Raw genomic sequence first — 27,830 nt, 5'->3', positions numbered from 1 at the left:
GTTGGCCGCGGGGAGCATGTCATCACTCCGGTGAATTATGATTGGTGCTGAGTGGGGGGCGATGAGGGGGACAGAAGAAAGCTAGTGTCGTTTGAAAAAAAAAAAAGTGAGTCTGACTCTATGTTCATCTTTATTATTATATATCATCTTGGAAGGTGATATATTCTGTTTCCTATCAACGTTGAATTCCACTCTTGAAATATCTCCGTCATGGGTTCCGGTTCACCTACAAGCCCCAGGGCCTCAGCCATTCCGTCCCACATGCTGAACGGTAGCTCCCCGCTGCAACGGTCAACAAGCAGCCGTGATTCTCGTGAGCGTGAGAGTCTCAATACGTCTATTCGTTCCTCTTTTGAGCCCCGCATCCCCCTTGAATTCGAAGCCCCCAAAACTGAGACCAAGACCGAGACCGAGGGCGATAATGAGACTGGAGCCACCCCCACCCAGTCCGTATCCAGTGCTTCCGTGCCAATTCGCAGTGTGGCGCCAGTGCGGTATGTATACAGCGGCATCAATATTAGTGACCCTGGCGCTTTACATTTCTTTGCTAATCTCTGGGCTGTAGTCCTAGCTTGAATGACCCTCCCCGCGATCCCCGGGATGAGGCCGCCCCATTGACGCCTTCGACCTCTCTCAGCCGACCTGAAAGTCCCTACACGTTGAACCCTCCCATCGACTTTGATGGTCTCAGCTGGCCTTGTTAGTCATACCGGGCCCCTCAATGGACAATGCCGTATTGGTATATTCCTCTAACCACTATCACCTAGGCCCCGGAACTAGACAGCGGAAGGAGTCGACACCCGAGGAGACAGAACAACGGCTTGAGAAGATGTCGGGAGCTATCCGCACAATCTTGGAATGCATTGGCGAGGATCCGGAAAGAGAAGGACTTCGCGAGACCCCCTTGAGGTATGCTAAAGCCATGCTCTATTTCACTAAGGGCTACGAGGAGAATGTTCGGGACTTGGTCAACAATGCTGTCTTCCACGAGGACCACGATGAGTTGGTCATTGTCAAGGATATTGACGTCTTCTCGATGTGCGAACACCACATGGTACCATTCACTGGAAAGGTAAGGATTGTTGGGTATATCAATACGGTGGTGATGATCATCCTAACAACTTATAGATGCATATCGGATACATCCCTGACCGCCGCGTCCTTGGTTTGTCAAAACTGGCTCGCCTGGCAGAGATGTTCTCTCGCAGACTCCAGGTACAGGAGCGTCTTACCAAGCAAGTCGCGTTAGCAATTTCAGAGGTCCTCCAGCCTCGCGGTGTCGGTGTCGTTATGGAATCTTCCCACCTTTGCATGGTTATGCGCGGCGTGCAGAAGGTTAGCAGCACCACCACTACCAGCTGTATGCTGGGATGCATGCGTTCCAGCGCCAAGACTCGTGAAGAGTTCTTGACTCTGTTGAACCGGAGATAATGCCCCATCTCGTCAACCGACCTAAACACAGGTTGTTGATTTTTTTGGATTCTTTTTGGAGTTATGGTGGTGACCTTTCAACAGGTTTTGGGTGGTCTTGGCTTTTATTTTACATGTTAAGCGTGGATTGGTGTTTTTATTGTCTTCTCTTATGTCGGTTCTGCACATACTCGGGCAAATCTTTGCCCTGGTGTTTCGTCATGTTCCTTTATCCATGAACCTCACAGCCTGCTTCTAGAGCTGATGGCTTTGCTGGAAATGGGCCACATCCCCTTCCTCGACCCACAAAGGCCCGAGGAAGAAAATAATCCTCTCATTCCCTATCTCCTATCCCCTACTATACTAACACAACCCCTCAAGAGGCCTTTTCTGCACAGTCTATTGGGATCTCGCTCAATAGCACTGGCAAGGCTGTTTCAACACTTGATCTCATGCCGCTTACAAGCATCCTAATAGCAATTCTGGGAGCTGTCCACTTAGATACGATATATGTATTAGAACCAATGTACAATTTCTTTCCAATTTCTTGCTTCCTCATCTGCAATAGAAACGACAGGCTCTGGTAGTGGTGTATCGACCCCCGACATAGACAAGTGTCGAGTTAAAGGCATGGAGCCGATTACTATAGAGCTATTTGATCTGTCTTAGGGCTTTTTATATGTCAAGTCTTCGTCTGATTCAAGAGCGAGTGATGCCTGCTAACTGCCCAGGTGACAATGTATATAGGTAACTCTGACCGCTGAGTGCTTTGCCCGCTCGATGGTAACCCTATATTGCCAGCCTTTGCACCAGCGCGTCGGCGCGTAGATAATCAACACGTAGATATCTAGGCAATCAACACGAACTTCACCGTTGCGCGCGTGATGGCCACACTACGCGTACACAGATGGCTTTATTGTTTTTAACCCCATCCCTCGACACTTTCTTCTTTCCTCTCTCATCTCTCTTCTACCACCTATCTTCTCTCTTCAACTCTTTCACCTCTGTCCCCATCTCTCTATCGACTCTTGATTCCTCCATTACCTGGAGCTCTGCCTGTACTCATCTCAGTTCTGTGATCTATCGATTGCCTCTGCTTGTGCTTGCTGCGTGTGTTCATCGTTCAGAAGCACCCACGTCCAAGCTCCTCTCAATATCTCTTTCTCCACACACCAAACATCAGTCTTGTCTGTCTCTGTAAGATCCTACCTCCTCTATATACAACACCAGTGTCTCAGAACCATGGAGGGTTTCATTGACATCCTACACTGGCTTTGCTTCGACCTCTGCCTTCTGAGCACACCACGGATTTTCTTTAAAGAAAATATGATGTGATGCCTGTTCGTATGGTGTACCTTTTTGGATACTGATTTGGTCTATACTTATTTGGTTGCTACGAGACATGACTCTAATCTGTTCGCAAAAAGTTAGGGTTGTCGCATTCAGACCTGTCGAGCATCCTGCGCCTGAAGGGTTTTGCCCTGTCAACACTGAGCACAGCAGGTATGTCGAAACATGTCTGATATACCAAGCATGGAGACTTACTGATATGCAATTGAAGGAACCAATACTCCATTTCAACACAATGGAGAACCACGCTTGGCGCTCAGCCTCCCCAGGTCTCTCTTCTTCTGAGGACGATACCGACATCTTTGTCAATGAACAAACCGGCACCAACAACACTACCGGGTCTAGACATGTGCACTCCCATGCGACCCTTGAAATTATCCAGGCACACCTGGACGCTGATGCTGAGTCTGACTCTTCTGAAGCTTCTGGACCGCGCGTGCACCCTGACTTCTTTGTTCATCTTGAGAATCTACGAAGGGTCAATGAAGCCAATCGAGTTAATGCCCGCAGGGAAGCTGAAGCCTGGTATGAGGCTGCTCTGATGCCCAGTCAGTACCAACATGAAGCTCCTCGGATTATTACTACCGAAGCCAACAGCGAAAGTTCGCAATTTGTCAATCAATTTAACCAACCTTCGTACCATGCCAGCACTGAAAATGGATTGCAGCCATCGGCAATGGGCATGTCTGAGCAGTATGAAACCCAAGATCCCACTGCAGCCGGACCATTCCAGCCGATGCCGCCACATGTTCGTTTTGAGACACCTGATTCCGCGGGTCATGTTTTCACCAGGGAACATTCTCATCACCATAGGCCTCCTTCTCCCTACCCTACCGCAAATCCCGCGAGTCATGTTCACACCAGGGAACATTCTCATCACCATAGGCCTCCTTCTCCCTACCCTACCGCAAATCCCGCGAGTCATGTTCACACCAGGGATCGTTCCCATCACCATAGGCCTCCTTCTCCCTACCCTACAGCGGGTCGGGGGCAACGTTATTCCTTTCGGAACTACGCGCCAACTGCTTCTGCCTTTCGAAACTGCGCGGCAACTACTTCCACGCCTCAGCCACAGGGATATACAGAACACGGAAACCCCTACAGAATCCCATTCGAGCCGGCTCCGTTTCCTGAGGATGCCGTCCCGTATGACCCGGAACGCATCCTCCAAGCATGGCTCGTCCGGCAGCAACTTATTGCCGGCGTTCGTCCGGAAGATATTCAGCCCATGGGGCAATCAAGCGGAAGCCGACACAGAACGCCTCCTTACATAGTGCTGAATGACAGTGGTGCCCATATCATAAGAATTGAGCCTGCCAGATTCGAGGGTGCCATGCTTCCTCTGCCCGCCCTTCCTTGGCTGCCACGGCGCCCAAATAACTCACACTCTGCGCCTGCTTCATTGAATACACAGAATGGATCGGGTCCATCTACTGGTCCAAGTATCATGGCTGCTCCAGACTCGGCAAATATTCTGAACTTGCCGGTTGGCTCAAACATGCCAACTGCTGCCACAAACTCGCCGGTTGGTTCATACCTTCCAACTGCTGTAACAATCTCGCCGGTTGGCTCGAACCCGCCAGCTGCTGTAACGATCTCGCCGGTTGGCTCAAACCAGCCAGCTGCGGCAACCCTCATGGCGGCTCCAGCCTTGCCAGCTAATTACGATATTGTTTCGGACTCAACTTTCATACCGGAACAAATTTCAGAAGATCTGAATGAGGATGTTGCAGAAAGTGAAAGCTCAGATTCGCGTATGGTGGCCTTCTTCCAACATCTTCGGCTGCATGAACATGCTAATTCAGTCTCAGTTTCTATGCCAGATCTGGTTTCAGGACCAAGCAGACCTGAGCCCGGCTCCAGTGAGAACAGCCAAGCTCCTGTGGTTACCCCCCCAGTCGCACTCGCAGGCCAGCTTGTCCCTATCTGTGCAAAACCATACCGATGCGGATTCTATCAGCTCCCAGGAAGTTTCTGGGTTTGAAGTGTCTCCCGCCCATTCGCAGGGCCGCGATTATTTGACCCCCTCTCCTTCGTCGAGTGAAGGATCTGAGGCCGGTTACGTTTCTTCTCCCTAGCCTCCGCATGGCAATAAGGGTTTGCCTCACACAAACGGGCGTTCTCTAGCCGAGATGCTGTCTCTACCCGAGTTCAGCGGAGAGGCCGTCCGTGCTCGTATGCTTCGTACTCTCTGCAGAGAGCCCCGGAGAGATACGAGGATTGATGTGAGAATACAACAACACCTGTATGAGTAGTTTCTGGGGGAAGCTTTGCTTACCACGTAAGCATGAAGTGATTTAGGGGTGATTCGGGAATAGTTGCGAGAATTTAGGGGGTTTCAATCTCTGAAAGGAAAAAAAGGAGAAAAAAAGGAAAAAAAGATGGATTCTAGTGTAAAGTATTACTGAATGAATCTGTATTAGTACCAACTGTTCGCTGCCGTAAATCTACACACGTACTAATCTATGGAATGTAAAAATATACATTCTGTGCACATGTACTGATAGGTTCTGGCACTGCTGTGTTAGGAATGGGATCTTGGATTCTGACATGCTCGCCTAGCAGACTTTCGTCGCCTGATCAATATATCACAGCAGATCGCAGCTATCCATACCGGTGAACCGGATAGAGAAGATTCAAACGGTGTGGTCAACACTGCACACGCCCGTGTAGAATGCTTCGCTTCATGAGCTCAGGCCGAACGATGAAGAAAATGAGTCGGGTGACAAGGTGTGTTAAAGACCTAGCATAAGTTGATATAGTTTTTTGAGGTCTTCCCAATATAATCTGTAAGCTACTGAGGTTATAAAAGAGGTGATGCGAAGTGCGGCTCAAAGCTGATTTATGTACTTCATAAATACATGATGTCACGTGATTTGCATGTGACCCCACGCTCAGTTCCGGCACAACTTCGACTTGCCCATGACATCAACCTACCTCTTTGCTTTCTCGGTTTCTCGCCGATTCGGTGTTGCGCATGCCCCTCTGATTATACTGTGATAATATCTTTTGTTAAAACTAACTTCTTTGTTTTTCTGGGAAATGTTCCTTTCTTTTCGGGTGAGAATGGCCGGGCGAGCATGGCCGGGGGTTTGTGTTCCAGCCCCATCCCGCTCAATCTCGGGCTCACTTTCAGGCCACGGCCTTGAGTCCCCTCCAACAATATCCACATCGTGAGACGTTGCTTTCTCTTAGATTACAAACTGTCAATTTCTGGCCCTGGAATTGACCTCACTATTTAATATCGGAGGCGGGGTTGGCTGAGCGCAGGGACTAGTCTCTAGCATTTCACCGACAGGTCGCACCTTTGGGGGCTTGCGCATTCTACTGGATTGTACTGGATTTGGGAGGAACCATCTTTGGTTTTCGGCTCTTCTTGCCTTGGCCGTCTCGTACATTGACCCCCCATTCGGTATTTCCCACCATTATCGCCAGCATTCTGGTCAACTGACCTGTACACCTGGATATCACCAACATGGATTCGCACCCTTGTTCGACAGAACCATAAAGACACGGTGCTCGCAAATTCGACTTAAAACGACCTCTCAATCAGGATTTCTGCCCATATTTCATCTCTGTCCCGGTGGTATTTGTCCCAAGATAGTCAACCATCAGTCTATCTGTTGTAAATCACGGCAAAGCTTTATTCCAGAGCACACTGTTTTTTCCAGGTGCATGACGACCCGGACTTCGATAACTGACCAATCTACAACTTACCAGACATCGAAAAACTGACTGGCTGGGTGTGATACAGAGCATCAATGTTGTTTACAACAAAGAATCACAGCGTGTCGAATCGGCTCCCCGAATTGACCAACAGCTCCATGATACTGGTGAAAGAATGATAAGAGACGACAGCCATTGATTTTATGGTGTGACCTGATAATCCAACGGGGATTGTCCTGTTCACAATGGTGCCTCGGGAATGTTGGCCCATCTGGCCTTGTGCAATACGTAGATAGTTTCATTCGTGGGACAAGCCAACGCAGTCTCAATGTGGCTTTGCCAAAAACAGGCGACTGCTGTACAAAAGGGCAGTGCGAGCACAAAGGAGGCAATATGCTAGCAAGCCTGGCTAGCATGTCCGTTGCTCCAACACTGGGCACCATCTGATCAAATCATGATGTGCTGAGCAGACAGACTCGATACATTCGGTATCGAAAAGAAACACGGGGGAGCAAAGCAGAAGTACAGGTTGCACTTGTTTTCGATAGCTGCACGCCAACCCTCCAGCATCCCAGCGTCGAATCAAGTTGTAGAGCCGCAACGCGGATCAGTCAGCAACTCCGAGGTCGCCAACCTTGGAAAGCCCACCCTCCACGGCCAAGTAGTGTTCTTTCTTTACTTGAAAGGGTGAGACGGTGTATTTGATAAAATCTGAATTGGTGCGTATGCCCGTTCAACCCGTGGACCTTCCCCTTGCTTACATATGTTCTCGTTGTTCGGCAGCGCTTGATAGTGTGCAGCACAGTTCGGAATCTGGAAGAACCATCGCTCCGGGTCCCCCAAACCCGAAAGACTTCCGCCTACGATCGCATACACGCTGGACGCCATCGTTCACTGCGCTTCTCATCATTATTCTCTAGTTCAAGGCTTCTTCCAAGGACTGGCCTTGCTGACATTCTCCACTTCCCCTGATTGAACCAGATGCCGTTGGCGACGCCGACATGGCTGGGTCCCGTACGAGTCCGGTGTTGAGAGACCAGTGGAATGCCGACCCGGATCGTGATCCCCGTGACAGGGAGAGACGGAGAGGTCGAGGGTCAGGCCGCGATCGAGGGAGAAACAGAGGTCGCGACCGAGGCCGTCCATATCGGCCCAATAACCGTAATTTCGATCGTTCGGGGCGGTCGCCACCACGCGCGTCCCGCTTTGGCCCTGACTCTTCTCACGACCTAGGTGATTTCGCTCCGGATCGATCTCCTCCTCGGGGTTCTCCTCCACCTCGAAACTTCCATAATGGCCGTCGACTAGATTCAACCCAACCTATGCCATCAGCCGGTGACTGGAACGCCCACAGTTCCGGATCTTTCGACAGAGAAGCCCCCGGTTTTCGAAGAGACGAGGCATCAACCGGACCTCCACAGAAACGGCAAAGGACTCGAAGCCCCTCACCGCGAGGTGGCCGTGGCCCTCTTCCTCCACCGCGTCCAAATTACTCTGATAACTGGGATATCCGGGATCGAAGCCCTCCTTCATTCAAGAAACGAGGTGGCCGCAACCAAGGTCGTGGTGCTCCGAGAAGAAGATCACCACGCCGGGGCCGGGACCGTCGGGGGAAAGACCGTCGTCGTCCAGACATCACCCGTCCAGGAAGGTCTAAGTCACCGATTCATGAACGAGGGTTTCCTTCGCCCGATCGACGGTCTCGTACCCCTGGTGGTGACAATTACAGCGACCATGGGTCTCACTATCGATCGAACTCACGGCACTCCGTACGATCTGCAACCTCAAGATACTCTGAGTCATCTCGCAGGTCAAGACGTGATTCAGCGATGAACACAAACCGACCGATTCAGTCTGTTGTGGACGATACTGCTCGGTCTCCATCTCCACCACGCCCGATTCCGAGTTTTGACTCTGATAACTTCGGAGAACACTCTACTCACTCTAGAGATGAGTTGCCAATGCATGCAATGCCTCGCCGTCGGCCATCTCGACCACACCTTGATACCCGGCCCTATGCAAACCCTCAAAACGCAACATCGACAGGCTCATACCACGGTTCGCCGCAACCGCCCTCGCCTTACTCCGCACGAGGAGGATGGTCTGGCCAGCCTCCGTATCCTGGAACCGAGTGAGTCTTCTATTACTTTCACTTTACATCTTGAATTAAACTAACACTCTCTTCAAGCCATGCCTCTCCTTACCGACATGATGACTATTCAACGCAAAATGGAAACTATTATCATAACAAAGGTCAATTTAACGGCCCTGGCAATCATCACCCTCAATCTCCGTATGGCGGGCCTGCTCACCGGGGTGGACACTCTGGTGGCGGCCATCGAGGAAACTTTTCAAACCAGGGTCCCGATCGGCGATTTTCTGGCTCTGGTTCTCATCCATATCACAATGGACCCTCACAACGCGGCGCGAAGGGGCATTTCAACAACTTGCAATGGACTGCATCGGGATCAAGAGGCCGTGGGGGACAACATAGCCCTCACCCGGTACACAGTCATGGCTCACAAACACCCAACCGACCACCGTCACACCATGACCCGCAGTCCCCCCGAGCTGGAGAAACTGATGGTTATTCCCGACCATCTCATAGGGATGAGGAGCAGAACCAGACACAACCCCAATCCGCTGGCGGGAATCCCCAGTCTATGCCACCCCTGCCCATGAATACGCTGAAACGACGCCGGCCAACAAGGGCGGGAAATTCAGCTTTGCTTTCAAGCCAAAAGCTGCAGCTTCTCCCGCTCCAAAGCCAGTACCTGACCTTGCCCAGAGGATGCAGGTCCACAAGCCGGCCCCCCGTGCACCCGAACCTCCACAACAACCTCGTAATCGGTTTACCAACGGTCCATTGCCTAAATTCAAACCGGAGCCAAGAGGTGATCGCCGTGACCGGGACCGTGGACGGAATCGAGACCGCAGGGATTTCCGGGAGCCACGAGAATTTCGTGATCCACGGGATCGCAGAGATAATCGTCGATTCGATCAACGTCATGATCGACGACAAGGAGAACGGCCCCCAGACAGGCCCTTGGACTGGCAAGATCGCCGCCGTGATCCCTCTCCAGAACCGCCAAGAGGGGCACCCAAGCAAAAGCGGATTCTTACTCGCCCCAAACCACGCCCCACGCTTCCCGAGGAGTTCGCTAATGCTGACTCTGTGTACTACCGAAAGCCGGGCAATGAGTCTGTGATTGGCGCTGGTACGTATGGAAAAGTGTTTAAAGGAATCCACGTCTATACCCAGCGTAAAGTTGCACTCAAGAAGATCCGAATGGAGGGCGAGAAGGATGGCTTCCCTGTCACGGCTGTCCGAGAGATCAAGCTGCTTCAGCATCTCCGAAACCATAATGTCGTCAGCCTCCTGGAGGTCATGGTTGAAAAGAACGAATGTTTCATGGTCTTCGAATACCTCTCTCACGATCTGACCGGTCTGATCAACCATCCCACTTTCTCTCTCACTCTCTCACACAAGAAGGACCTGGCGAAGCAAATGTTTGAAGGTCTCAATTACCTTCATCATCGGGGGGTTCTACATCGTGACATCAAAGCAGCCAACATATTGATCAGCAATCGTGGATTGTTAAAGTTTGCCGACTTTGGCCTCGCCCGGTTCTTCTCCAAAAGTCGTCAACTTGACTACACCAACCGGGTCATCACCATCTGGTACCGACCACCGGAACTTCTCTTGGGTGAAACCCGATATGGTCCTGCTGTCGACGTGTGGAGCGCTGCATGTGTTTGCATGGAGATGTTCACCAAAAAGGCTGTTTTCCCCGGTGAAGGTGGAGAATTGAGCCAGATGGACAAGATCTACAATGCTTTGGGTACTCCCACGAAGACTGAGTGGCCGGACCTTGTGGAGATGCCCTGGTTCCACCTGATGCGGCCAACGGAACGAAGGAAGCGCGTTTTCGAGGATGTGTACCGTGATGTGCTGACAACCGGTGCGATGGATCTTATCTCGTCGATCTTCCGCTACGACCCTTCACAGCGACCGAGCGCTGAGGATGTTCTTAAACATCCATACTTCGTCTCGGAGGAACCAGCTCCTCACCCGCCGATTGAGTATGTTTCCCCCGCTCCCTTGTGTATACTGTCCCTGCTAACTTTTGTCTACAGATTGGAGCACGTTGAAGGGGACTGGCACGAGTTCGAATCCAAGGCGCTCCGCAAGGAAGCTCGGCGTGTGGAGTACCAGAACCAAAAGGACAAGCGCAAGGCGGACGCATCGGTGCCCAGTAGCGATCGGGATTCCAAGCGCACCAAGCAAGATTCAAGTGATCGTGTCTCTGCTCAGTGATGAGTCTTGATTGGTAAATTATTTTTTATTTTTTTTATTTTTGTTGCTGTCTTATTGCATCGGACATGGTTGGTGGAATGGGTTTGCATTTACTTTTCACGAGATTCACTACCCTAGGTATTTGGGGTTCCTTCCGGGCTTGTTTTCTTTTTTTGTCACATATTGCCCATTGATCAAAAATTTAGATCAAAGTTATTACTTGTATTTGGAGGTCAAACCTGGAAGGATAATGGACTGATATATATGGAAGTAGTTCAGCATTTAACAGATGGATATTACCTAGACAAGCTACTGCATGTCAGTCCGTTGACCGTCGACCACTAAAAGAGACAACTATAGTACATTCAAAAATATATTTCAAGGCTCAGACTTTGCCTGTTGACCGCATGCTCAACCATCCCGTAGTAGGGCGGTTGAGACCTTGGATTACCAGAGAGCTCAAAAGAGTTTCTTCATTGCGTTGAAATATGGAAAGAATAGAAATGGAAACGGAAACGGAAACGGAAACTGAAATGGATTGCTATTAAATAGACGTACCCTATAACTACAAATAAACAAAGAACTTTGGAAAGTATGTGTCGTCAATCAGGTCATCAACGTTTCATGGGATGCTCGTAAGCCCTCGTGATGATGGTTTTAGATGCGATCAAATTTTATCTCGACACACACATCGGAGACGCCAGTGCTGTAAAAAGAATGAGTCGCCAGCGTTGATTTGAGTTGGTGGTCTTGATATAAAAAAAGAAGAAGAGAAGAACAAAAAAAAAAAGGCGAAAGAAAAAGGGAAAACTGGAAAAAAGACGGTGCGGGCTGCAGGCGAAAATGGGGCTATCGAGACTGTGATTGGTCAGGACAGCTGCTCCTCCAAACTGCAGTCGAGTCTCCGATTCATATCGACACTTTTCCCCTTCACCTGATTCCCCCTCTATACATTTGCTCTATTTCTTTATTGCTTCTTCTTAACAGCCTCATTTACTCCGGATATCCTCTATTCTTACCTTTCCTTACTTACTTCCTTTCCCCTTGATCCTTACTCCGAATTTCTTAGCCAGAATTTCCCATCTGCCACTATACTACGTCACTGAGATAATAGCGCCGGCGTCTCATCTCTCTGTGTAACGCTTCTTACGGATCCTTTTCTTTCCCCCTGATGACCGCTCGTGTCTCGGGCAGTCTTCTCACCCGCCGCGATGGATAATGCAAACCTGTGGACCCGCCGGACAAAGTTAGTCGTGTGCCCCTCCTCAAGGTGATCATTGTAACTTATATGGTGGTTTCTTCTTTTTATTAGCTCGTCCAAGTTGTCCCTGTCTACGTCCGGAGACGCGAAAGACGGTGCCCGTGTCGAGCTGCCCCGCCCATCCAAGCGGTTCGGACCTGACAGCTCGCATGGCCGCTCGAATCCATTTAACGCAATATCCCCATTATCCGGCGGTGTTTCCTCGCCATCCACCAACGCCTCCTCCGCTTTCGGCCTGGGGTCCGGCGCATTCGCCTCATTCGGTGCGCCGAAGACTCCCGGTGGCTCCGAGTTGAAAACACCCGGACGGGAGGTCCCTTTGGAACACGATGAGGCTACCCGCAAGGCCTTTGAGAACCAGCACGTCGCTGCTCCTGGTGAGCACCCGCTGAAGTCGACGTGGATCGTTTGGTATCGCCCTCCCACACCCAAATACTCCGACTATGAAAAGTCTACCGTCCCGCTCGCTTCGATATCTTCGGTAGAGAGCTTCTGGGCGGTGTACTCTCATCTTAAACGTCCTTCTCTTCTTCCCACGGTTTCCGATTACCACATCTTCAAGAAGGGGATTCGCCCCGTCTGGGAAGATGAGGCGAACAAGCGGGGAGGTAAGTGGATCGTACGTTTCAAAAAGGGTGTTTCCGATAGATACTGGGAGGATCTCCTCTTGGCTATGGTTGGAGACCAGTTTGCAGAGGCCGGAGATGAAGTCTGCGGCGCTGTACTGAGTGTCCGAGGCGGCGAAGATGTTTTGAGCGTGTGGACGAGGATTGACGGGGGGCGCAACATCAAGATCAGGTACGTGAAAAAACCTGTTATATTTCACCTGCAATATATATATCTAACTTGGTTGCAGAGAAACGATCAAGCGCCTGCTTAATTTCCCGGCAGACACCAACATCATCTGGAAGAGCCACGATGACAGTATTGCACAGCGGTCTGCCATCGACCAGGCTCGCCATGAGAAGACCGCCACTGGCGCAGGTCATCAAGAACGGCGACGTACAGGCCAAGATGACTCGGACAAGGCCAAAGCGCCTGTGGCCCTATGAATGGATCCAAGATCCCAGCCTGGCCTTGGGCCCTGTATAGTAAACCCGAAAAAAAAACTTCATCACGAATCATTGGGACGCGTTTGGGTCTTAGGGCGGTGGGGCATCGAGGCGAACTAAGCGGTTTGATTTGATTTATGTCTTGAGTGAACTCATCTATGCCATGTGTTTTTCTTTTTTTTTTTGTGTCTACCCAGCTCATGCGTGATGTTTTCCCTTTATGTACGCAACATGAATGCAGCACGAGCTGCTATTGGACCTCGCCTGGGAGTATTGTCTGTCCTTTGCGTGGTGAATTGGTTTGTCTTCATGTGAAGTAGAGGCCTTTCACTAAAGACTTAGGTCTGTTCAACGTTATGGCGCTGGCAGATATTCCCACGAGAACTACGTATACCAAGGTAACCAGAGGTATTATTGCATGGCCCCGGAGATATTGGTACTTGACCTATGTGCGAACCAGTAACCCTGATAAGTATGTAGGGTTGTTGTATTGTTCATGCTATTAGGGTATTGGGGCATTTAGCTATTGTTGTGAATAGCGTTTGTGAAACAAAAAGGTATGAACAAAGTGCACCGTTCAAATAATGCAGCCAACTGTTGTATCTATTTATCTATCCATCTATTCACTATTCACTATTCCAAGATATCAAAGTGAAAGTCTGTAATGCCTAAATCTTCAGGCGCCCATCAATGCTGACCGCCCTTAAGTTAGTTAAGGCCCAGATGACGATGCGGCGGAGTTCCCATGAATGAAGAAAAAAGAAAGACAATAGACAAACAATCGATTGGAATGGGATTTATGCAATGCATATTGTCATGACCTCGTGGCTGCCTTCATGCCTGTGTTTAAAAACCTAGTCGAGCTCTTCTCTAATCTGTCACCACGACGCCAACGCGAGACAGAAAATCAACGATCTGCTCAACGGACTCGACCACCGCCCTCAACCCCTCCTCGTTCTCGACCAGCTGGATCTGGTCGCAATCCTTTTACCCCGGTACCTGAGGAAACTGACCTGACCGAAACCACTTCTCCCCAAAACGCTGGGATCACTCCTCTTCCAAAGGTATGTATCTGCCCGTATCTCTCTATGCGCGTCCCGCCGATATTTGCTTTTGGCGGTCCATATTCCGTTTCGATAACTTGACCCTGCACAATTCCCTCGCCTTGTGCGCTTGTCTCTCAGCTCCGCCTGTTTCTTTTTTTTCTTGCCGCAAGCTATTCTCAGATATTCGACTTGGGACTAATAGCTCTTATCAGGTTGCTCACAGTTATGTCGATACTTTTTCGTCCCCAACTGGATCTTCAACCGCAGACGAACCATTGCGCACAAGTTACTCCCACCCTTTTCTGAGTCCCAATACCCGGTTAGACATGTCCCATCGGAACCCGCATCCTTTCCCTGCCGGCAGGCCAATGCTGATGCCCTCACCCATTCCCAGGCCGGGTGATTCGTCGCAGATGTTGAACAAGGACCAACAAAAGGATTCCCAGAATCGCCAAGATGAGGCTCGTTTGTTCGGAGCCAGATATCAGTATGTTCTACCAGTGTGTTTTGAGTTGGAGATATTGTTGCTAACCAGCTGGTTTTTGCTTGGTAGTGATTCCAATGCTGTCAGGATAAGGCCCGGAGCATCCCTCCATTCTAGGAACAAGAAGCCAGGGGTAAATGCCAACCTTTACCTCCATGACTATGGCCTCTTATCTGACAATCGGTCACAGTCCAGCTTCGCGTTCTCCCCCCGGGACAAAATCTCACAGAACCAGAATGCCCGAACCAGCGGGCCGGTCCGTTCTTATGGAGAACCAAATCAACAAAGTTCACGAAGAAGGTCGTCCCAATTCGAAGATGAGTTTGAAGAGTCGGGTCGGCCTACCAAGATGCGGCGCCAGAGCGAAACCAGCGAGACCATCGACCTTACGGCCCCATCCATGGATCGATTGGAGCGGGGACGCACGCCTTCCGTCTACTACCCAAACGCAACTCATCGCAATCGACGGGAAAGCTTCAGGGATGCAGAAGATGGCGTCCAAGTAGCGCAAAGCTCTATTCGTCCTCGGCATGGCCAATTCTCTTCTACTGACTATCGGGATGAAAGGTTTACCGAAACAGCAGCTCAGCAACGGCGAAACCAGGCGAGAACTACGGATCCCCAGTTGTCTCATGTCAATGGCAGATCAAACCACACTACTGACGCCGTTGTTATTGGGAGCATTGACGTTGGACCAAAGAGAGCTGGTCGGAATCGCACCGCAGCTCCTTCCACGAACTACCATCGTCCTATCAGCGGCAGGGAAAGCCCAGATGAGCTCCAGGGCGACATCACCACACACCCAGTTCCAAAATCCTTATCAGAAAAACATTCTCAGACCACTCGCCCACCCAAACCTGGAATGCACACAGAGACATCGACCAGAAAACGCTCCCCGTCCGATACCAGAAGTCCAGGCCTTTCGCCACCACCACCAATCACGAAAAAGACCAAGGTCTCTCAAAAGATCTCTGAAAAGAAACAGCTATTGTGCTATTTCCGAATCGGCATCTTCGGCAAATCTTGCCAATTGAGGGAATTCGTCCCAATTTACGTAAACAAGGAAGGTCTTGTACTTCGTGAGGATGCCCTTGGGCAAGGTAACACGATCTCGATACTTTTTCGAAACATCCATCAGATTGTCGTCGGCGAGAAACCCAGCCGGAAAGTGAGAATCAAAACGTTGCAAGATTCCGTCCAAGCAGGCGACCTGCTCGACATTGAATTCTGGACCACTGAGGCCAAGATGAACTTCCTGGGATTGTTGGATCTACGCGAGCTGCGTATTTCCAAAGACATGTAAGTTTTGTGACCATCTTTCAGATGAGTTCGCAGTTCACTAACGTTGGGACAGGAAATGGATGGACAAGGCATTTTTGAAATATGCAAAGCAATTCCCACTGGAGAACAAGCTGCCGGCGAAGCGGGTTCTCGATGACTCGGTGGAAGATCCAGATCCTGCGCACTCTCCTCCCCCGCGACGGCCCAAACTTTCAAAATCCTTGAGAGATGACCATGGTGAAGTCAACAATGTTGATTCACTTGAGATCAAATCTACTGCCCAAGAAAACGGACGACATGGAAACGGCAACGTCGATTCTCGAACTCCTACCAAAGAGCAACAGAATCTCCGACCTCATGATACCGACACTGGAGTTGGTGTTCGACCTACCGTCAACCCAGAACGCGAGACCCGGTCTTCTACCCGCCGTGTCGCTAGCAAGCCCGACGTGTCGAGTGGAGGCATTACATATGAAGCAAACCCGAACCCACTTCTCGGGGATGATTCTTTCAGGCAGACTTGGAAGAAACCGTTGGTGTTTCCGCGAAATGGAAAGAAGAAGGCTGAGGTCACCCTTTGCGATCGTGAACGATTACTTAGGGATGACTTCTTGAACGATAACCTGATCGCTCTGTACATGCGTTTCCTTCAGGATCATCTCGAACGCACCAACAAAGAGGCTGCCAAGCGAATCTACTTCTTCAACACCTACTTCTTTGCGACTCTCACGAACACCCCACGGGGTGTCCGTGGTATCAATTACGGTGGGGTGGAGAAGTGGACTAGGAACGTCGATCTCTTCAGTTACGATTATATCGTCGTTCCTATCAATGAGAGTGTCCATTGGTACCTTGCAATCATTTGCAACTTGCCAAGTTTGTCTCTTGGTGCTGCCGACGCCGTAGAGCAGGTTCACACACCGGCTCTACAGAAAGAATCATCCAACGCGTCTGAGAGTGAGGTCCAGGCAATTGAAGAGACCCCTGAGCCGGAACCGAAGTCAAAGTCAGAGACCAATGCTTCTAACAAGGCCGGTAAACCTCGTGAGATTCGAAAGGAATCTGAGGCCGGGGGGCACATTGCTTACCTGCAGCTTGATGGCGCGGGTGAGAACTCACTTCCACTCCCAAATCTCTCCAAATTCGCAGCCCAAAAACTCGCCCAAGACCAGGCCGCTGCCTCGCAACCGACACGCAAGTCCAAGAAGAAAAGAACTGGTTTGAAGTTGGATCCCAACCAAACAACCATCATCACATTGGACCCACTCGATATACCTCGCTCCCCGACCATCAAATCACTACGCGAGTATGTCTGCTGCGAAGCGGAGTCTAAGCGTGGCGTGGAGCTCAACCCGAACGACGTCAAGGGCATGCGAGCTCGTGATATTCCCTTTCAGCCCAATTCCTGGGACTGCGGTCTTTATCTGCTGGCGTACTTGGAGAAGTTTGTTCAAAGTCCTGATTGGTTCGTCACGAAGGTGCTACAGCGGACTATGGATTGTAACGATGACTGGCCCCCACTAGGCTCTGGTCTCCTGCGATACCGTTTTGGCAAGTTCCTCGACGAACTGTACGAGGAACAGCGGCAAGCTGATGAGCCTGTCATGGCAACCAAACGACCCGTTTCATTCCTTCTTGGTCCGCGCCTTCCCTGTCAGGAGGAAATTGCAGATTTTGATGTGGTACCTGAGTCCCAGCATGATACAGATCCTTCAAAAGACGCTACGAAGACTTCAAATTCGAAGACTGAATACTCGAGTGAAGATTCAACCGCGGACCAGATGCATCTATTACCTACTGAACACCCCCCGAAACCACACCCCTCCAAACCACACAAAGCATCCTCCAACCCACCTGCAGACGCAAGGTCACACCACGACCATGTTCGTCCACCAAAGCAGGAACCTGTCATCCAAGTACCCTGTAGTCAGGAAGAGCCCGAAGTGCCACACACACCGCCCCTGCAAGAAAAGAACGAAGGAAACAAAGCCCACGAGGCCCTTGGCGAAAGAGATGAGTCTGTTCATCCATGTGCCACAACCTATTGTCTGAGATCACGATATCCGAACACAGTACCGGCTGGACCGGAACTGACCATCTACATCATGGATAAACATCTTCATTGTTGTTCTTAGCGTTTTAACCCGTGTGCGTCATGGCATGTCCAGCGTACACATAGCTTTGCATCGGCGTTCGATAAGAGAAGGATGGTGTTTTATTCTTCTTGTCTTTTCGGTCATAGCATCATATACCATCATCCGCATCGCAATGCAAATTTAATCGTTTTCCCAGCAAAGTACCAGTAATACTACATATACCTACCTAGACACACATGAAGCTACCACTCACTCTCATCTGCCCCAACCCACCACGCCAGCCTATCCCTCTTAAACGATTCAAAGTCCCACTCCGCATCCTCAAGCATATCCTTCCCAGCAGTATACACATAAGTCACAGCCGAAACCTCCTCCTCCTCACCAGCACTCTCAGCACCCGCATCGAGCATTTCGCGCAGCTGGCTCTCAGCAGTACTACCCTCCCCAGCATGACTGTGCTCACCACCCTTCTTTTCCCGCAGCGCACGCACAGTAACCCGTCTCTTCTCATACTCAGAGCCCTCAAACCTGTCCAATCGGTAAACATCGCCGTCCGTTAGTCCCGACACGAGGGTTCCTATAACTGATGTCCCAGCGCTGGGTTTCGGTGCAGAGTTCTCCGTCTCAGTTTGTGTCTCTGGCACTGCCACGATCCCTGGGTAATCGGCGTTCTGCACGCGATGCCGTCGGTACCCAGGTAGAATGGCAGGTTGGAAGCGGAGCATGGCTTTTTGCCAGGGTTCTGGGTCAGCCTGGCCGTGGATTACTCTGTGGAGGATTTGAGGGACCATTAGGGTTCCTGAATGGTTTTTAGTTTTTTGTTTGTCTTGATCCAAGAAGGACTTACCGTAGAAGAAGAGGACGTGGTCGCCCATTGTGTTTGGTGTGGGGTTGGACTGGGTTTGGTTGTGTGAGGGTTGAGGCTGAGATAATGAATTATATGAAATTGAATTGGTGTAATATAGAGATGTGTCTTTCACGAGAAGCTTAGGGTATCAAGAACATCAAAACAAGAGTGACGAACGAAGCCATACGGGTTCCAAGGTCTTTGCGGAGACGGCCCCCGATTTATAGATGCTTATCGATAAGACCCATCCAAACAGGCCCAGCTGGCTTCATCTTCCCATTTCCAACACACCATGCATTCCTCCTTGAACCGCATCCAGTCCGTATTCGGCTTCTTCACTACAGTCGCGCTGGTCGTCAGCGCTCTGGCAGCCGTCTCTGTCCTCTTCTTCCCAGCAGACGAGGCCAATGCCTCCGTGCAACTGAAGAACGTGCAGGTGTAAGTGAAATCGATTTCCACTCCCCTCCAACACTACACTCTACCAAGATCGAAAAAGAAAGTTTAAAAAAAACAACCCCGTTTACTAACTGCGACTCGTTGTCTGGTACAATAGCGTCAAAGGCCGGCCGCACTACTACTCAACCAAACGCGAAGAATACGCCCAGCTCCGCTTCGACCTAGACGCCGACCTGAGCCCGCTCTTCAACTGGAACACGAAACAGCTCTTCGTCTATGTCTACGCTACCTACTCTTCCTCCGATGTCCCCGGCTCGCAGGTCCGCGCCTCAGAGTCTATCATCTGGGACACTATTATCCCCGCGACTCCGTCGCCGTATTCATGGGAGATCCTGAAAGACAAGATCATTGCGCTTCTTCCTGTGTCCGTTTCGTCTGATGCTGTGGCTGCTGCGAAAAGGAATGCTAAGCGCCATGCTAAGTCGAAGTCGGCTAAGTCGACGAAGAGTAAGAAGGAGGCTCTTGCGCCCGGTGTCCTAAGACTGCGTGGTCAGAAGGGTAAGTACCAGATCAGTGATATTACTGGTCGTCTGGCGCAGCGTCAGAATGTTACCCTTCATGTTGGGTGGAATGTCCAGCCTTGGGTTGGTGCTTTGATGTGGGCGCCTGGTACGGGTGCGGTGCCGAGGACTGGGGGGACGATTGTTAGCAGTGAGCCTTTCGATTTCCCTGAGGTGAAGGATACCAAGAAGGCTGCTGCTGAGAAGAGGGCTAAGGAGGCGGAGAAGGTGGAGAAGACGAGTGTATAGGCTTTGGGTCTGTTGAGATTGGGAGTTGGGATCTACCTTTTTTGTTTACTTTTGGGAGCTTTGGCTAGAATGCTCACCTCCTACAGTTGCATTTTTTGCATTTGAGAATGATACATATGAATCGCATTGTCATTGGAGAGTGGAAACCCATCTTTCTCATTTTATTTGTAAGTTCAGTGTCCAGTTATACCAGACAGGAGAACAAGGATGGACGCTATAGATACAGCAGAGGTGGAGACTCGCTTAGGTTCAAAGTCGTAGAGAATGCCGATTGTCCACAGACTGGGCCATGCATGTCGAACAGAGGTTCGGGGTCATCGAAAGAAAATCACATGGTACCGTAACTAGGGTGTGCGGGTACATGACGATGGCCTCCATTCTGGATGCGATCGGAGTAGACGCCGGGTGCGGGCCGTTGAGAGGCACGAGTCAGTGGATCGCGATCGCGACGATCGTAATAGACGTATTCCAAATAGAAGGCATGGATGTGTCCAGGGAAGTAACTGGGAAGTGTCGCTGGTTAGTTTTTGAATTTGACGGAGGTCTGGCTATCTAGTACAGCACTCACCCAAGAATTGTGAGGAGGACGTTGATCCAGAAGTCAACTCCGCAGCCGGCAATCATAAAGACACCAAGAGGGGGAACTGTTTGGTTTGTTAGCAGATCATTCTGGGGATAGGTAGATAGATGACCTGGGGATCACTTGTGTGGGTTTTCCGTGTAATTTAGGAAGGCATTTACTTACCAAATAAGGTGATGATGATCAAGCAAAGCATCGAGCAGGTGCCGGCCATGATTGCGGTGTTTAATGTATGCGGTCTTATTGTTCGGGTTTGGCAGATTGAGGTTTGAACTCGGTCGTGGCCAGAAAACTGAGGAGGAGGATTGTAAATAGGAGGATGAAGATATAAATAGGAATGTTGTCGTCTGCAGGAGAGTTAAGGCGTTTCATCTTGATGTTGGCCGCGACGTCACGACTTGGACGGAAAGGGGGTGGTAGGGCTGAGGCAGCCGCGAAGCTGATTTGCTGGACGGACAACCCATGACGTCATCCCGTCATCCCGAACTGACGCCACATTCCACAAGGTGTGGCTGGTGCATGTGTCCTTGGGAATATAGGCAAGTACCTAGGTACAGTTGACCGGGCAGGTACGTTGGACGGACTTGGAGAAGATGTAGAAGGTACTGGGAATATATTTCCTGTAATATTCCCAGCATCAAGTCCTACACCGCATCAATCGCCGCCCGAGTTGTAACTTGCTCGTTCTTGTTGCCAAGCTTCGAGATCTGCAGAAATGCATCCACTCCGTACCCTTCTAGACTGTGCAGTTCTAAACTGCCTGCCCAATATTCAGCATAGACTCGGCTCATGGGGAGACCCATCCCCAGACGGAGATTTGGCGGTCGTGACGTCAATGTGTCCAGGGATCCTTCATGGTATGAATCCCGGTCGGTATGTTTACGGTCGTGTGACACTTGCAGCTCTTGCATCGTCGCTGCCATTGCAGGGACTTGTCCGAGATTTTCGAGTCGGGTTTGCGTGCGAGGGCCCTTGCTAAAGGACCACAGGTACGGTAGAATCTCTCGAGGGATTCCTCCTCCTTGATCAGATATGCGCATTATCACATGTTGCGGGGTCTCGCACACGAGCACTTCAATAGGTGGTGGAGGTTCGGTTGAATGCTGATATCTCTCCATCACTGCCTGCACTGAGTTGCGGAGAAGTTCTCCGATGATATATTCCAGGTGGCTCAAGATATACGGGAAGGTCGCGTCGGCATGACCCTTGACGGTGATCTCGGGGATCTGGGTCGAGTCCGATATATCCTTCATCAGATCTTGTGCGACTTTCCCACACCGTTCGATTACCTCCTTTGCTTTGCACTTTAGGAACACTTCGCCCACAAAGTCTGCATTCATGTCGGTTCGGTCGTGGGAATCGGGGAAATGCCATGGCGAGTTGAAGGTTTCGGTCAGAGCTAGGTGTTGCTCTGCGATGACTCGGCGAGAGATTCGCTGCCGAGGAGATACATGTCAGCTAGGAGGCAGACCAGAGGTCGGCCTTACATACCGCGCGCAGAAGTGTGTTCATTAACCGGTCCATTTCGTCCGCTGGAGCGAGATTACGGCATTCCAGCACTCCCATCGCCAGATTGGGAATCGCAACCAGGTGCTCTCGTAGCATTTCCCTCAGAATGTCACAGAAGCGATCATTATCTTCAAGGGTCCGGATCTCAGGCACCACCCGAGCCCGCTCAAACGCTTTGTAGTACAGCTCGTATACGAGGGTGAGATGGGGGTTAGCAACCACCACATATGGCAGCTGCTGGATGTCTCGCAGACGATGCGCAAGGCTATCCAATGACCATGATCAGATTTGTTTGCTTTTTCCCTTTAATTCTGCAAAGGTTGTCTCTCCACTTACCGAGTAGGTAGCTCGGTCCGCACGTAGTTCGCGGAACTGATGAGTCGTGGTTCGGTCAAGGTACGACCAAAGAAGGTCAACTGCCGAAGGCTGATAGGTCGAATAGGGCGCTCCACCCATCTACCAGGGTATGCTGGGTTAGTATCACCATTTCAATCTTTAGGCACGTGAGTCATTCATACTCATCTACTGCAGAAACTGGCCGCCATGGCGGCGGACTGTGAGCTCCAGAATAGAAACGTTTCGAGGGAGACCGGAAGAGCTGCCAGCTTCTAGCTGGATAGGACAACCTCATTGTGCTCCATGCACTCATTCAATAAGTACCGAGACCATATAAGTCACTATCTTGTGCACGCGCGTAGTTGGGACCGGAGAGAGTTTGGGGTTGCCGGGCGGTGAGCCAAGCATGTGACACCAAGGGCTATGGACAAGATTTGTTTTGGTCTCTGTTGTATACCGGTATATATCTTTGATATATATGTATTGTTCTAACCTTGGAAGGTTGCAAATGCCAATGTCATACGATTTGGAGTCTCCAAAGTTGCCTCGGATCTGAGGCAACTCGCACGGACTTGGGGCTAACGCACCAGCTGGGTTGAATGATCTGAAGGTCACCTGGGCATATTTGGATGTTTGAGAGCATGCAAAGAGATATATAGATTAGCCTGCAGAACTAAAACATCATGATACATACCTAGGTATTGTAGCTATCTACATCATGGATAAAAATTGGGGTTGGTATAAAAAATAGGGCTTTCTTCACCGTATACTCCGCACCTAGGTACTCCTGCATATATTCATATATCATACGCACTGCCAATTAAGCAAACTCCCATTTAACTTCAGTTTGGGAGAGAAAGAGAAGTCAAAACTCAATGAGAAAGCAATTAACTAAAAATAAGCATATCAAAGACAGATCTCACAAAAACCCTCCAACAATATCACTGCCGAGCCCTCGAGGCTCCGCCACCGCTAGCTCCGGCCCTTATTATTTTGCGGGTTCAGACGAATTTCCTCCACCACCAGCTCTACAGTGTATTTCTTTCCAACATTCCGTGTTTTTATTCACAAAACTTTCCTAAAATACAAACTCTGACGCCTTCCGGGACGGGAAGGCGCTTTCCGCGATGGAAAACGTGAGTGATCCCCCGACCGTGCCCCTCGCTAGTGTCGTCATTGGACCTAACCCTGTTATACCAGCTCGCGGAGAACGACATGCTTGTCGATGATTATGACCAATACCCTGCCGAAAAGACCGATGTCGTCGTCGTTTCCCGGTCGGGATCCGACGAGCCTGAGTCCGCACCGACCGCAGATGACCGTATGTTCTTTGTTGCTTCTCCTTCACTACACCACAAACAGGGCGGTTTGACAGGTTAACACAAAGCGTGGCAACTGAATGAGATCGCCCTCGAGAAATACACTGCCTATTTACTTGTTTATACTGAATGGTCGCTAATCGAGAGCCCCGATGCATATAGACGCGGCGATGATGGCAAAGGTCCTCCCCAGAACCCGGACCTCGAAACCCTAGACGAGGTCTACAACTCATGGCACTTGTCAGAATGGCGGAAAATGGATCGCAAGTCACACGGACCCATCTTCCGATGCGGTGGTTCCCCCTGGTGAGTGCCTGAAATCTCTTTCCTGGATTGGCTCTATGGCTCTGTGCCGGCATTGGATCTGACTCGAGAATAGGCGCATCCTCTTTTTCCCCTATGGCAATCAAACCGAATACGCCTCGTTTTACCTTGAACATGCGTGGGAGGACGGACCTCCGGAGAACTGGTACGCTTGTGTGCAGTTCGGGCTGGTGTTGTCAAATGTGAACGATCCTTCTATTTATACACACCACGGTAAGACCTTCAAGTCTGGAGGAATTGCTCGATCAGAATGCTAAGATGGATTTTAGTTGCGACACACCGTTTCACCGCCGAGGAAGGGGACTGGGGTTTCACTCGATTTGCCGACCTCAAAGGTCTGTTTAGCCATGCGTGGGAAGGGAAATCAGTTCCGTTGGTGCAGGATGATGAGGCAATTATCACGGCCTATGTTCGTGTGGTGAAAGATCCCACGGGAGTCTTGTGGCACAGTTTCCAAAAGTGTGTTCCCTCCGGGAGATTTGACCGAGTGAAGCTAACATTCTCTCTTTTTCAGTTACGACTCCAAAAAAGAGACTGGAATGGTGGGATTGAGGAACCAAGGAGCTACATGCTACTTGAACTCGCTTTTGCAGTCGCTTTATTTCACAAACGCTTTCCGCAAGGTACGGCAAGACAACTTCAGTCCCCCTAACCATTGAGACTAATGAAAATCTTTAGGCCGTGTACCAAATACCGACTGACCAGGAAGCTACGCGTGAGAACAGCGCGTGGGCCCTCCAGAGACTATTCTACAACCTGCAGACCAACGACGTTGCTGTTTCCACAACCGAGCTCACCGCATCCTTTGGCTGGCAATCCAGCCAGATCTTTGAACAGCAAGATGTACAGGAGCTCTCACGAAAGCTCATGGAAAGATTGGAGCACAAGATGAAAGGTACAGTTGCAGAAAAAGTCCTGCCTGATCTGTTCGTCGGAAAAACAAAAACGTATATTTCTTGCATCAATGTCGATTACGAGTCTTCTCGCGTGGAAGACTTCTGGGATATTCAACTCAATGTTCGAGGCAACAAGAGCTTAGATGACAGCTTCAGGGATTACATTCAGGTTGAGACGTTGGAGGGGAGAACAAGTACGAAGCCGGGCAGCCATACGGTCTGCAAGACGCTAAGAAGGGCGTCATCTTCGAGAGCTTCCCTCCCGTTCTGCATCTTCATCTCAAACGTTTCGAGTACGACCTCAACCTCGACATGATGGCCAAGGTCAATGATTATCACTCATTCCCTATGGAGTTCGATGCGGCCCCTTATCTTTCTGAGAGTGCCGACAAGTCGGAGTCCTGGATTTACCAATTGCACGGCGTTCTCGTCCACAGCGGTAACCTCGATGCCGGGCATTACTATGCCTTCCTCAAGCCCACCAAGGATGGACACTGGTACCGCTTTGATGATGACCGAGTCAACCGAGCTACTGACAAGGAAGTCCTGGACGAGAACTACGGAGACTCCCAGCAGCGCACGAACGGCACTGGAGGACGATCCGCTATGCGCACTAACAACGCCTACATGTTGGTTTACATCCGGAAGACGAGACAGGATAATGTATTATTACCGGTCGCAAAGGATGACGTGCCCTCTCACATTGGTATGTCTAGAGACTACTATTCTTTGGAGAATTGAACGCTTGGCTAATTATGGAATAGAGAAGCGTATGACTGAGGACCGGGCGGAGATGCTGCGTCGGAAGAAAGAGAGAGAAGAAGCTCACCTTTACATGAATATCGGCATGCTTAACGAAGATTCATTCCGAAGCCACCACGGCTTCGATCTGACTAGCAATGACCTACCCGCGGATGATCCAGCCCTTCCCACGCAATACAAGGTTCTTCGGGCAAAGAAGGTCGGTGAATTTGCACAGGAAATCGCCGAAGAACGAGGTCTCAAACCAGAAGCCATTCGATTCTGGGCCATGGTCAACCGTCAGAACAAGACAACCCGACCCGATCAGGTGATCCGCGATCAGGAAATGACTCTTGAGGAGGCTTACAACAAATGTGGCACTAAAGGCCAGCTGTTCCGCTTGTGGGTGGAAGTGGCACCGACCGGCGCAGACGGACAACCTACTCCGTGGCCCGATAATGACTCGATTCTCGTTTTCCTCAAAAACTTCGACATTGCCGCCCAGACCTTGACTGGTGTCTGCTCTGTCTACGTTCAGAAGACCCAGAAGGTGAGCGAGCTGGCCCCGACAATTCTTTCCAAGATGGATTGGCCGGCCGGTACAGAGTTCATGCTCTTTGAAGAGATCAAACATACCATGATCGACGTCATGAAACCTAAGCAGACTTTCCAACAATCTGAAATTCAAGACGGCGACATCATTACTTTCCAGCGCGCAATCAAAGAGTCCGAACTGCCAGCATCGGCACTTTACACGGACGCTCGGCAATTCTACGATTATCTTTTGAACCGCATGGAAGTTCAATTCGCCCCGATCAAGACCAATGAGGGGAGACTTTCTACCTGACTCTCAGCCGCAAGATGACCTATGACCAGTTCGCCAAGAAGGTTGGTGAGCATCTCCAGGTGGATGAGACTCATCTTCGATTCGCGCCCGTGATGGCCAGTACTGGCAAGGCCAAGCCTTTCCTGAAGCGAAACGTCAATCAGAACCTCTCACAAATCCTTAACGGCCAATATGGTGCCTACGGGTACACCATGCACCGGGCAGACGCATTGTACTACGAGATACTGGACATGAGTTTGAGTGACTATGAGAGTAAGAAGTGCTTTAAAGTCACATGGCTGCCCGATGGTATCACCAAAGAGGTTCGTGTTAAGCATCCCCTATCCATGTCATTTGGATTCGGCTAACATTCAAGTAGGAAATTGTTGAGGTCTTGGTTTCCCGTAGCGGCACCGTGGCAGATCTTCTGGCTGCGTTGCAGCAGAAGCTGGAACTTGGCGAAGAGCCGATCCGGGTTGCCGAAACACACAGTGGGAAGGTCTATAAAGAGCTCCGGGAAGACCAAAACGTGGCTGCCATTAACGACTACGCCACACTCTACGCCGAAAAGATCCCATCCGAAGAATTGAATTTGGACACCGAGGATCGCGTCATTAGCGTGTTCAGCTTCGATCGCGAGCCCAACAGGACTCACGGAATTCCCTTCAAGTTCGTTGTGAAGCCCGGAGAACTTTTCGCCGAGACAAAGAAACGGCTGTCTGCCCGCACACAGATCAAGGGCAAGAACTTCGAGAAGATCAAGTTCGCTGTGGTCCCCCGGACATCTTTCTCTAACGCCAAGTATCTCGAAGATGGTGAGTGCCTTGTCGATTTCATTGGAAAAACTTCATTGGGACTAACTAACTCCTCTTAGGCGATATCTTGTCAGATGTAGCGGCTGGTGCCGACGACTTCCTGGGTCTTGATCATCCCAACAAGAGCCGGAGCTTCTGGGGCAAGAGTGATGGATTCTCCATTCGTTAAACAAGGGTTAAAGTCATGGCGCTTGGGGGTTACGAGTTGAAGGAGGGCTGTATGCTGCAATCCGGTACATTAGCAGCGACGCCCTGATGCGATGATCATGCCTTTTTCTTATTTTTGCGTATTATCTTATGTAACCAGCTGAAGTAGAAGACAACCCCGTCTATATGATGAGTGAAGATTGTTCATTTTCCCATGTGTCGTGCATCTCATCTACAAAATAGACTTGTGGAATAGTCCGAAGTCGATACATGCGGAAGTTTGTTTGGATGCAAACAAAACAAACAGCGGAAGACAAAGTTGGCCAGAACGCCATCTCCTGA

The 27,830-nt window shown here is 50.3% G+C and overlaps 11 protein-coding genes across 11 annotated transcripts; 8 read left to right on the top strand and 3 right to left on the bottom strand.

Moving 5' to 3' along the window:
• Positions 1-210: 210 nt before the first annotated feature.
• Positions 211-1,431, top strand: N7519_006765 (GTP cyclohydrolase I; the record flags this gene model as incomplete). Its single annotated transcript, XM_057293541.1, has 4 exons — positions 211-494; positions 566-699; positions 768-1,072; positions 1,129-1,431. 4 exons carry the CDS (start codon positions 211-213, stop codon positions 1,429-1,431), a joined length of 1,026 nt encoding a protein of 341 aa, XP_057148352.1.
• Positions 1,432-2,995: 1,564 nt separating this feature from the next.
• Positions 2,996-4,744, top strand: N7519_006764 (uncharacterized protein; the record flags this gene model as incomplete). The annotated part of the gene is made up of 1 exon (XM_057293540.1): positions 2,996-4,744. One exon carries the CDS (start codon positions 2,996-2,998, stop codon positions 4,742-4,744), a length of 1,749 nt encoding a protein of 582 aa, XP_057148351.1.
• A 2,683-nt stretch (positions 4,745-7,427) lies between these two features.
• N7519_006763 (uncharacterized protein) lies at positions 7,428-8,561 on the top strand (the record flags this gene model as incomplete). The annotated part of the gene is made up of 1 exon (XM_057293539.1): positions 7,428-8,561. The coding sequence occupies one exon, from the start codon at positions 7,428-7,430 to the stop codon at positions 8,559-8,561; it is 1,134 nt and encodes a 377-aa protein (XP_057148350.1).
• Positions 8,562-8,616: 55 nt separating this feature from the next.
• On the top strand, positions 8,617-10,744 carry N7519_006762 (putative protein kinase; the record flags this gene model as incomplete). The annotated part of the gene is made up of 3 exons (XM_057293538.1): positions 8,617-8,986; positions 9,048-10,509; positions 10,564-10,744. The coding sequence occupies 3 exons, from the start codon at positions 8,617-8,619 to the stop codon at positions 10,742-10,744; spliced, it is 2,013 nt and encodes a 670-aa protein (XP_057148349.1).
• A 1,190-nt stretch (positions 10,745-11,934) lies between these two features.
• On the top strand, positions 11,935-13,036 carry N7519_006761 (eukaryotic translation initiation factor 4E; the record flags this gene model as incomplete). The annotated part of the gene is made up of 3 exons (XM_057293537.1): positions 11,935-11,969; positions 12,036-12,782; positions 12,841-13,036. 3 exons carry the CDS (start codon positions 11,935-11,937, stop codon positions 13,034-13,036), a joined length of 978 nt encoding a protein of 325 aa, XP_057148348.1.
• An 836-nt stretch (positions 13,037-13,872) lies between these two features.
• N7519_006760 (uncharacterized protein) lies at positions 13,873-17,862 on the top strand (the record flags this gene model as incomplete). The annotated part of the gene is made up of 4 exons (XM_057293536.1): positions 13,873-14,100; positions 14,295-14,569; positions 14,636-15,865; positions 15,921-17,862. Coding segments are annotated over 4 exons (3,675 nt in total), but the record flags the coding sequence as incomplete, so codon positions are not given.
• A 323-nt stretch (positions 17,863-18,185) lies between these two features.
• On the bottom strand, positions 18,186-18,818 carry N7519_006759 (gamma-glutamylcyclotransferase family protein; the record flags this gene model as incomplete). The annotated part of the gene is made up of 2 exons (XM_057293535.1): positions 18,186-18,742; positions 18,791-18,818. The coding sequence occupies 2 exons, from the start codon at positions 18,816-18,818 to the stop codon at positions 18,186-18,188; spliced, it is 585 nt and encodes a 194-aa protein (XP_057148346.1).
• A 264-nt stretch (positions 18,819-19,082) lies between these two features.
• On the top strand, positions 19,083-19,995 carry N7519_006758 (signal peptidase complex subunit SPC3; the record flags this gene model as incomplete). The annotated part of the gene is made up of 2 exons (XM_057293534.1): positions 19,083-19,228; positions 19,344-19,995. 2 exons carry the CDS (start codon positions 19,083-19,085, stop codon positions 19,993-19,995), a joined length of 798 nt encoding a protein of 265 aa, XP_057148345.1.
• Positions 19,996-20,323: 328 nt separating this feature from the next.
• N7519_006757 (YqaE/Pmp3 family membrane protein) lies at positions 20,324-20,789 on the bottom strand (the record flags this gene model as incomplete). Its single annotated transcript, XM_057293533.1, has 3 exons — positions 20,324-20,498; positions 20,564-20,639; positions 20,741-20,789. The coding sequence occupies 3 exons, from the start codon at positions 20,787-20,789 to the stop codon at positions 20,324-20,326; spliced, it is 300 nt and encodes a 99-aa protein (XP_057148344.1).
• Positions 20,790-21,219: 430 nt separating this feature from the next.
• On the bottom strand, positions 21,220-22,629 carry N7519_006756 (protein kinase PKP2; the record flags this gene model as incomplete). Its single annotated transcript, XM_057293532.1, has 4 exons — positions 21,220-22,011; positions 22,067-22,349; positions 22,421-22,553; positions 22,611-22,629. The coding sequence occupies 4 exons, from the start codon at positions 22,627-22,629 to the stop codon at positions 21,220-21,222; spliced, it is 1,227 nt and encodes a 408-aa protein (XP_057148343.1).
• A 745-nt stretch (positions 22,630-23,374) lies between these two features.
• Positions 23,375-27,668, top strand: N7519_006755 (ubiquitin-specific protease UBP15). The gene is made up of 12 exons (XM_057293531.1): positions 23,375-23,556; positions 23,621-23,741; positions 23,808-24,045; positions 24,119-24,276; positions 24,333-24,522; positions 24,578-24,686; positions 24,742-25,128; positions 25,170-25,665; positions 25,724-26,499; positions 26,562-26,849; positions 26,906-27,341; positions 27,401-27,668. Exons 1-12 carry the CDS (start codon positions 23,548-23,550, stop codon positions 27,508-27,510), a joined length of 3,318 nt encoding a protein of 1,105 aa, XP_057148342.1. The 5' UTR covers positions 23,375-23,547; the 3' UTR covers positions 27,511-27,668.
• The last annotated feature ends 162 nt before the right edge of the window (positions 27,669-27,830 follow it).

This window comes from Penicillium mononematosum, assembly GCF_028829835.1.
Source record: "Penicillium mononematosum strain IBT 11891 chromosome Unknown utg000003l:1.0-8172316.0:1.0-8177699.0, whole genome shotgun sequence".
NCBI classification, from domain to species: Eukaryota; Fungi; Ascomycota; class Eurotiomycetes; order Eurotiales; family Aspergillaceae; genus Penicillium; species Penicillium mononematosum.
Note: the sequence above shows the minus strand (reverse complement) of the source record. Positions and strands in the feature narration are given on the sequence as shown.